This window comes from Lagopus leucura, unplaced genomic scaffold (assembly GCF_019238085.1).
Source record: "Lagopus leucura isolate 7727_CA_CO unplaced genomic scaffold, USGS_WTPT01 33634-0_obj-0_obj, whole genome shotgun sequence".
NCBI lineage: Eukaryota > Metazoa > Chordata > Aves > Galliformes > Phasianidae > Lagopus > Lagopus leucura.
The window spans coordinates 899-10,073 of record NW_024968590.1 but is presented as its reverse complement, the minus strand read 5'-3'; the positions used below and the strand labels follow the sequence as shown (position 1 = coordinate 10,073).

At 64.5% G+C, this 9,175-nt stretch overlaps 1 protein-coding gene across 1 annotated transcript in view; it reads left to right on the top strand.

Annotated features, from left to right (window-relative positions):
• Positions 1-3,880: 3,880 nt before the first annotated feature.
• LOC122193730 (dynactin subunit 1-like) overlaps positions 3,881-9,175 on the top strand; it is a gene marked incomplete at its 3' end in the record, with an annotated part of 5,715 nt that continues 420 nt past the window's right edge. Inside the window, exons 1-6 of the mRNA XM_042894596.1 lie at positions 3,881-3,973; positions 4,738-4,926; positions 6,163-6,201; positions 7,009-7,206; positions 8,146-8,350; positions 8,627-8,705. Coding sequence (XP_042750530.1) covers positions 3,881-3,973; positions 4,738-4,926; positions 6,163-6,201; positions 7,009-7,206; positions 8,146-8,350; positions 8,627-8,705 — 803 coding nt within the window. The remainder of the gene's footprint in view (positions 3,974-4,737; positions 4,927-6,162; positions 6,202-7,008; positions 7,207-8,145; positions 8,351-8,626; positions 8,706-9,175) is intronic.

Here is a 9,175-nt window from a genome sequence, read left to right as displayed (position 1 = left end):
GCGGCGGGGCGCGGGGCGGCGGGCGCGGGGCTCCGGCGGCTGCGGGCGGCGAGCGCGGAGCGCGGCCATTTGCAGGCGGCGGGCGCTAACGGCTCCGTGTCCATTCTCTCCCGCCGCCATGAGGCAGGCACCGGCCGCACGGAAGGTACAGCCGCGCCCTAACCCGCATGCGGGGCTCGCGGCCGCGGGGATGGAGATGGCGGGGGGGAGCGGGGCCGCAGCGCTGCGCTGCTCGGGGCTCACGGGGGCCGGCCGAGGCGAGCCGTGCCGTGCCGTGCTGTGCTGAGCCGTGCCGTGCTGTGCTGTGCTGCGGGAGCTGCGTGCTGCTGCGGGGCGGGGGGACGGCGGCTGTGCCCGGTGCGTTGCTGCTCTGTGCTGCTCTGTGCTGCTCTGTGCTGCTCTGCTGCCCTGCATACTTATTTTTAGCATGGCCAGGATGTCACCGCTGGCGTTCAGGAGAAATTGGGAGGATTTTTTTTTTTTTTTTTTTGCCTGATATGAAGAAGTGGAAATAGAAATAACCCAAGGCCTCCGCTGCATCAGCAAGGAGACTTTGCAGCTTTAACGCACGGCATCACGGCTGATCTCCATCTCTGGATGTGGTACCTTGAACTCAGCAAATAGAGTGAAGAGCTCTGCCCTGCTCTGCCTGCTCTGCCCTCCACCCCAGACCACATCCAGAGCAGAGCTCCACGGGCCATACGGCACCGCAGCGCCCAGTGGGTGCAGGACGCTCGGCAGCTCTCAGCTCAGCCCCGCGCTGCTCCTGGCTCGGTCCCGGTTTTCCTCTTGCTGCTTTCCCTTCCTCTGCACGCGGCCCTGCTCGTGCATGGGGCGTTCCAGCCGTTGGGAACTCCGTGGTGGTTGTGCAGGGTGCATCCAGCGTGACCTGGGAGGGCTGCAGGGCTGGGGGTGCGTGGGGTGACGGGGCAGGTCGTCCCCGTGCTGGGTGATGCTCGGGGCTGCGTGCTGCCCGAGAGCCGCAGGAGATCCCAGCTGTGACCCATGGAGCGGCTCTGGGCAGCACCACAGCTGTGGCAGCCCGGCCCGACACAGCTTGTCAGCACGGCCCCTCCTGCACGCTGCGTGCTGACCGACCGGGCGGCGACGGCTGCCGCGGGCCGGTGCGCAGCACGGTGGGATCCGGGGGGCCGCGGTGTTGGCGCTGGGCTGCGCCAGCCCTGGAGCCGTGCAGAAGCTGCAGCGGCTGCACCCCGCTGCCGAGCAGAGCGACCCTTCGTGCCCTGCCTCTGGGTGCCTCTGTGCGTCTCTGGGTGCGCTTCCTTGCACGGGAACGGCGAGGAGAGCGGCGGAGCCGGCCGTGATGGCTGGGAGGGAGGAGCCGGCACAGCAGCGCAGCCACCGCTCGGCGAGGCGCTCGGAGTGCGGCGGGGAGCGCAGACCCGAAGTGCTGCTTTCCCTCCCCGCGGAGTCACCCGGTGCTGCCAGACGGGCTCCTCACGGTGGCCTCGGAACCGCGGCCTCCTTCCACGTCACGGCAGGCCGTGCTGGGAGAGGAGGCATAAAAGCAGGACTCTGCCGTTCCACGCGGCCGCCTTCCGAAGAGCGTCACCGAGATGCGTCCCTGGGGGGCAGCGTTTTGTTCGCACCACGGGAGCTACAGAAGCAGAGGGCTTCCAGCTGGAGGGCGCTTTCAGAGGCCGCCTGACCCCTGCGGTGAGCAGGGACAGCCGGAGCCCATCGCTGAGCTGGGCTGTGTGCGGGGATGGGGCTGAAGTCTGCACCGCTGAGACCCCAAGGGGGATTTGATCGACCCTCTGTGCAGCAGGGCTGTAGGTGACAGGGCCGTACGGAACAGGACTTCCAGAAGAAGCCAAAGTGCTCCAGCAGAGCTCGTGCTGCAGCTCCCGAAGCAGCGCTGTGTGATGGAGGTGTTCAGCTCTTCTGTTCTCCTTGCGTTTTCCCAGCTGGCTTTGCAGAGCAGAAGATGTTCAGGAAGATGTGCGTGTTCCTCTGTTCTGCTTCGTGCAGCCTTTCAGGGAATGGTCTGAGCGAGAGGAGTGAGGTTTAGGCTCAGCAAAAGGCACTGAGCAGCTCGTGTTGTGAGCAGTTCTGCTGCTGTGGGGTCAGGTCGGTGCTGCAGGGCTGCACGTCCCCGCAGTGGGGCCATCCTTCTGCTGGCCAGAGGTGGCCCAGAGGTGGCTGCAGGGATCTCCCGGGGCTGCGTGAGGTCCCACGGGACGCGATGGGCTCTGCGTAGGGTCCTGTGCGGGTGGGTTGGTGTCTGGAAATGAGAGGGAAGCACGGAGGCGTTTGGGAAGAGGCTGCAGGAGGTGCCATCGCTGCGAGGGCGCGGGGCTGCAGCACCTCGGGGCAGCCGGGCAGCGATGCTCCGGCTCCTTCAGCATCAAAGGGGTGGGGAGGAGAGAGAGGAACAAACCAATCTGGATAATAACAAAGTCAACCTCGCACTTTTTGGACATCGCTAGGAAAGGAGGCGAGTGAGATGCGCCTTCCAGCAGCAGAGCCCTGCGCAGCGCCACCTGCAGCTCCAGCAGCGCCATCAGGGGAGAGGATTGACCGTGCCGTGCGGGGCTGCGGGCGGCTCGGGGGGCTGCAGGCGACGTGCTCCGCTGGGCCGTGCTCACAGGGCTCTGCCCGGCGCATCCCTGGCAGCGCGGGACCGGCGCCGTGCGCGGCTGCGGCGGGCACTAATGGCAGCCATCTCTTTTGTTTCCTTTCCCCGTTCTCTGCTGCGTCTGCCGCTGTGCCGCTGTACCTCTGCTCCTGTCTTTCCCTGTCTGAATGTCTCTCCTCCTCTGCCTTCTGCTCCCGTGTCCCCGCAGACCACCGCCCGGCGGCCCAAGGTGAGCACAGCGGCGGCGGTCGCGTCCCCTCCCCTTCGCTGGGTGCTGCGTTGCGTCCCAGCGCCGCGTGGCACCCGGAGGGGCTCACCGGGACCTCGTGCTCCTCCGGAGTGCGTCTGAGTGTGGGGCGATGTGCTGGGGGAACGGTGCTGCCGGCTGAGCCGTGCCCGGAGCGCTGCGCTGTGGGCTGGCTGGGCTCCGTGTCCTCGCTGTCGCTGCTCTCCCCGTTGTGCGGCTGTGAGCACAGGGCTGGGAGCAGTGAGAGCTGTGGGGCAGGGCTGTGGCAGCCCAGTGCAGCCCCTCGTGCTTCGTTCCTCACCATGCAGTGAAAGTTGGACGAGGGCAGACGGGGTGGGAAATGACCCGGGAGCTCATTGACGGCTGGAGCGGCACACGGCTCCATCTCTTCTTTGGAGAGGTCCCTACAGGGATGGCTTCACCCTCACTGCTGCGTCTGTGTGCCTTGAGAGGCCACAGTGCTCCGTGCAGCCAATCTCCAGGAGTGAATGGAGTTAGGAGATGAGACTCAGTATCGTTCAGGCTGGAAAAGACCTCTGGGATCGCCGAGCTCGGCCCACCCCACCGTCCCCACTGTGCAGGTGCCACATCTCCGTGGTTCCAGGGCTGTGGGCTCCCGGCCTTCCCCCGGCACAGTGTGAGGCTGTCACCTCCCATCACTGCTCCCTGGGAGCACACAGCCTCCTTCCAGGGCTCTGCAGAGAGCAGTGAGGCTCCTCCAGCCTGAGCCACACCAGCTCCCCCAGCCGCTGCCTATAAACCTTGTGCTCCAGCCCTGCACGTCTTGCAGCCCTTCGGCCAGCTCTGTGCCCTCACCAGAGCACACTGCAGTTTGCTCCTGCCCAGCAGCAGCGCCCCCCCAGCCCCATCGCTGTCAGCTCTGCCCTGAGCACCTCGGCAGCACTGCGGCTGTACCGGGCTGCCCCCAGGGCTGCTGCTCTGTGCCACAACGGAAAGCTTTGCCCGAGCAGAGCTGCAGCAGCAGGAACAAGAACTCCCTTGTTGGGGCGGTGCGTTTCTCAGAGCTCGATGCCATGGAGATTGCTTTGTGCCACAGTGTCAGCGATGGCACCGGGGAGGGGATTGCTGCGCTGTGCCTGGAGGTGCTGCCTTCCCCCAGCACCACCGTGGGTCAGGCAGCAGAGACCCAGCGTGTGGGGCAGGCGGGGAGCAGTGGGTGCAGTGTGTGGGGCAGGCAGGGGGCACAGCAGTGCCGTGCCACGCATCCAGGTCCGTGTGCCTTGAGAGGCCGCAGTGCTCCATGCAGCCCATCTCCAGGACTGAATGGAGTCAGGAGATGAGGCTGCCCGGCTGTGGGGCTGTGGGTTGAGCCCCTCAGCTGAGCAGGTAGGACAGGCTGTGCGGGGCAGTGCCCTCCCTGGGCCTGCAGCAGTGATGGCAGCATGGTGGCGGAGAGGAAGCGGCGCTCCTTTGCTGCAGTTCCATCCGGCTGCCCCGCTTTCCTTTGGGCTCCAGCTGCTGCTCTGCCCTTCTGTCGCTCCGTTCCCCATAAGCACTGGAGCTGCAGAGCTGGGCCGCCTGCAGGGGACGCACAGGTTGTGTGATGGCAGCAGCTGTGGCCATGGGAGGGGAGGTGGCACAGCACTGCTCCGCCGTCCCCATCGCTGCGGGCTGCCCTGCTGCATCACCGCACCCAGCACGGGGTTTGTGAGCACAAAGCGTTGCCTTCTGCCACCAATCCCTGGGCACGCAGCCCCAGGTGGGCTCAGCCCGGAGCACCGCTCGCTCCTCCTTCACTCTGGGCTTCCTCTGTGCTGCTGTCAGAGCTGTGGTGGCAGCACGGTGCTGGGGGGCAGGGCTGGCTGACGTGTGGCCCTCGCAGTGTTTTCCCACGCTGTGCCTCGCTGATGCTCTGCCCTTTGCTTTGCAGCCCACCCGGACCCCCACCTCTGCCCCCTCCGGCGGCACCGCGGGGCCCTCGGGGTCGGCCTCGGCCTCGGGTGGGGAGATGAGCAGCAGTGAGCCCAGCACGCCCGCCCAGACGCCGCTGGTGGCCCCCGTCATCCCATCGCCCTCACTGACCTCGCCGGTGGCGCCCATGGTCCCCTCACCCACCAAGGTAAGCGGGGCTCCAAGTGTGCAGGGCGCCCACCATGCAGGGCAGAGGGGAGCTGCGTCCTCAGTGCTGGAGCCGGGGCAGAGCCCTGCAGTGCGCAGCATGGGCTGCTCGACTCCCACCTTCCTCCCCCCTGGGTGTTGGTAACGGTTGTAGCAGCGTAGTCCTTCCATTTGGGTTCTGTAAAATAGTTCTTCATTACGTCCGTCCTGCTTTCTATCAGTTGGTTAAAATGAGAGCTTGGGGAAGATGGAGGGCACCAGTGTGAGGAACACAGAGCCCAGCCTGGGGCTGGCAGCCTGGGAAGGGCTGCAGGGAGCAGCGCTGGGGGAGGTGAGGAAACCCCATTGCCCAGTGCTGGAAGGGAGGAAACCCCATTGCCCAGTGCTGGAGGTGAGGAAACCCCATTGCCCAGTGCTGGAAATGAGGAAACCCCATTGCCCAGTGCTGGGAGTGAGGAAACCCCATTGCCCAGTGCTGGGGGAGGTGAGGGAACCCCATTGCCCAGTGCTGGAAGGGAGGAAACCCCATTGCCCAGTGTTGGAAGGGAGGGAACCCCATTGCCCAGTGCTGGGGGAGGTGAGGGAACCCCATTGCCCAGTGCTGGAAGGGAGGAACCCCCATTGCCCAGTGCTGCTCTGCTGCCTTGTGATAAGCCAGCAGCAGTGCCTGCTTGGTGGTGTTTGCCCAGCAGTGAGCAAGCAGAGCAGAAAGCTGCTCCTTCCATCCCGTTGGCACACAGGCTGTCTTGCAGGGTCTCTTCCCTGACGTCCCCCAGCTCGATGGCTTTAAGCCCAGTCCTGGGGCTGCCATAAAGCCGTGCTGCTGGGGTGAGGTGTGAGCGCTGCAGGGCTGGAATGGGGAGCACAGGACACCATGTGGGGCTGCAGCCTGGGTGGGGGCTGTAAAACCCCAGGGCTGGGGGTGCACGGGGGGGTGTCACCCTGAGCTGTGGGACACCCACAGAGCGCAAAGCAGGTGGGCCTGGGGGTTTTCTTTCCATGGTGCAAACGCTGAGCTTTCCTCCGAGGCTCTGCTGCAGTTGCAGGGGAGCAGCTGGCAGCCCCAAGGGAGGCCGTGTGATGGCACTGTGCCACGCTGGGCACAGAGGGGCTGTGGGGCACCGTCCCTGAGGCGGCCCCGTCCCTTTGAGCCTGGCCAGAGCCCTCCCAGCCCATGCTGCAGAGCGCAGCGTCCCCCAGGCTGCGGGGTGTAACCTGCAGCTTTCTCTGCCCGCAGAGCTGCCCAGCAGTGGGGCAAAGTGTGCAGGAGGACCAGGTGAGCGCTGCCCGTGGCTGCGCTGTGCTGTGTGCATGGGGGGGCTGCAGGGCTCGCCGCTGTGCAGTGAGACCCCACGTGTGGCCGGGCACGTCGGGCAGGGCGCCGCTTGGCTGCTGGGTGCCTCTGCTCACAGCACGGCCCTGGGGCGCTCGCTGTGCCCTGCATCGGAGCACCAGCATCGTCCCCAGCAGAGCCGTGTGCTGAAGGCACTGCTGGTTTCACCACAAAGCCCCAGCAGCGCAGCCTCGAGCTGCCTGGAGCAGCAGCAGGGGCAGAGATGGGGGCAATGGGGGTCCCAAGCAGTGCGCACGGGGCCCAAGGGAGCCCTGCCGGGCACGGGGCCGCCTGCTGGGCACATTGGGGGTGGGATGGGGTTGGGGTTGGGACCCATGGGGGCTGGAAGGTGCCCAGGGGTCGGCTTCCCAGTGGGTGTGAGCACGGCTGCGTGCCCTGCTGTGCGTTGTGCCCTCATTGCTCACTAACAACTTGGAGCCCTGGTTGCTGTGAGCCTGCGGTGCCGCGCAGGCGGTTGTGTGAAAACCTTTCTGTGAGGTCTGGCTCTGTTTGTGCCACCGTGTTTCCTGCGTGCCGTAACCCCACTGCCACCTCGGGGGGGAGGGGAGTCACCAAAGGGTTGTGGAAAGGGCTGTGGGTGCAGAGCTGCAGGTGGAGGTCCCCAAAAGCTGCCCCTGTGGCGATTTGGGGCGGTTCTGAGTGGCTGCCCTCGGGGTTCACTGGGTTCCTTGGAGCTCCGTGCTATGAACGCTGCTCCTCCTCTTGGCCGTTCTCACTTTGATGCTGTAGGAGGAAGAAAACCTGCGTTCCCAAGTCAGGGACCTGGAGGAAAAGTTGGAGACGCTGAAGATCAAGCGCAATGAGGACAAAGCCAAGCTTAAAGAGCTGGAGAAGTACAAGATCCAGCTGGAGCAGGTGCAGGAGTGGAAGAGCAAGATGCAGGAGCAGCAGGCAGACCTGCAGAAACGGCTAAAGGAGGCCAGGAAGGTGAGCCTGCAGCTCGCATGGGGTCCCCAGGGCTGGGGGAGAAGCTTTGTGCCTCCTCTTCGTGTCTGCTTCTGTGTCACACCCAGGGATTGCTGTCTCTAAATGGCAGTGTGTTCCCACACGGCTCTCGTGGCTTAAAGCAGCACCTCGTTGTAGTTTTGTTTTAATGCAGCACCTCGTTGTGGTTTTGTTTTAATGCAGCACTGGGGGGCTTCTCCTTGCTGCACTGTCAGTGTTTGGGATGGTCTGTGTGGGCTGAGGGGAGCGGTGCTGTGCTGGGGGCTGTTTGTGTTCCTGGGGGGGCTGGAGGGGATGGCAGTGTGTGTAAATGTGTGTGTAACAGACACAGCTGGGCTCTCAGCACTGCTGAGACCTCGCAGCCCCCAGCCCAACCCCTGCCCCAGCAGTTCAGGCCATCCGTGGCCTTGGGCATCTCCAGGGATGGGGCAGCACAGCTCCGGGCAGCTGGAAAGGCTGTGAATAGGGGAGGGGAAATGGGAGTGTGGGCAGAGAGCCGCCCCTGCCAGCCCTCATCAGCTGTCGTTAATTAGAACCATAGGGTCATTGTCCAGAGGGGGGGTGGGTGAGAGACCCCAAGGGCAGGGAATGGGGCTCTGCCCCCCTGTTGGAGCTGTGGGTGCTGATGTTCATTGCAGGGGGTGGGATGGGTGGCCTTCAAAGGCCGCTTCCAACTCAGACCGTTCTGTGGCATGATGGAATGGTTGGGTTGGGGGCGCCTTAAAGCCCACCCAGAGCCAACCCTGCAGCGGGGGTCCCTCAGGGCCCCATCCAGCCTGACCTTGGGCACCTCCAGGTGGGCCTCAAACCTCCTTTGGGACAGCTGTGAGAGCTGGAGCTGCCCAGGGCTTCGTGGGAGGGCTCCCCATTGCTGGCCCTGCACTTTGGGCACGGTGTTTTCACCCATGTGTTTGACCCCAGGAAGCCAAAGATGCCCTGGAAGCCAAGGAGCGCTACATGGAGGAGATGGCCGACACCGCCGACGCCATCGAGATGGCAACCCTGGACAAGGAGATGGCAGAGGAGCGGGCAGAGTCCCTGCAGCAGGAGGTGGACTCCCTGAAGGAGAAGGTGGAATATCTCACCATGGACCTGGAGATCCTGAAGCACGAGATCGAAGAGAAAGGTGGGCGAGGAGCTGGGGAGGGTCGGCCTGGGCTGCTGCGTCCTGGGGAGGGCACACAACTCCCTGAGCCCTGGGGAAGGGTGGGGATGGATGGGTTTGGAGCCAGGGGCCTCGTTTCAGTGCCTGTCCCCGTGCTGGGGATGGCGGTCCCCCTCCAGAAGGGCCCTCTGTGTTGGCCCTCTCTGTGACTCAGCTGCCCTCTTCCTGAGCACTTTGTGCTGGGGAGCCGGAGCTGCTGGTGAGTCCACAAGAGCAGAACCTTCCTTCCTGCTGCAGGCTCGGATGGAGCAGCGTCCAGTTACCAGGTCAAGCAGCTGGAGGAGCAAAACGCGAGACTGAAGGAAGCTCTGGTGAGGTAGGAGAGCGCCTGAGCTCCCGGGAGGATGGGGGACGTCTCACTCTGTCACTGTGTGCTGATCAGAATCCCTCTGTGCATGAGTGCACGTGGTGCCTGCTGCCACCCTGGGGCTCTGAGCACTGTGCTCTGTGAGCCTGCAGCACAGAAGGGAGAATTCCTTCTCACTGGAGTGACATTTATTGCAGCCAAGTGCCCTGAGGGCAGCTCGTGTGCCTGGGGGACGGGGCTGCCAGCACTGCACTGCACTGCGAGCCTGCGTGGGGCTGGGAGCAGCTTCTGCTCGAGATACATGGCCTCTGTGTGCCATAGAGCCCAGCAGTGACATTATGAGTGCTGTTGTGTCATAGAGCCCAGCAGTGACATTATGAGTGCTGTTGTGTCATACAGAGCCCAGCAGTGACATTATGAGTGCTGTTGTGCCATACAGAGCCCAGCAGTGACATTATGAGTGCTGTTGTGTCATACAG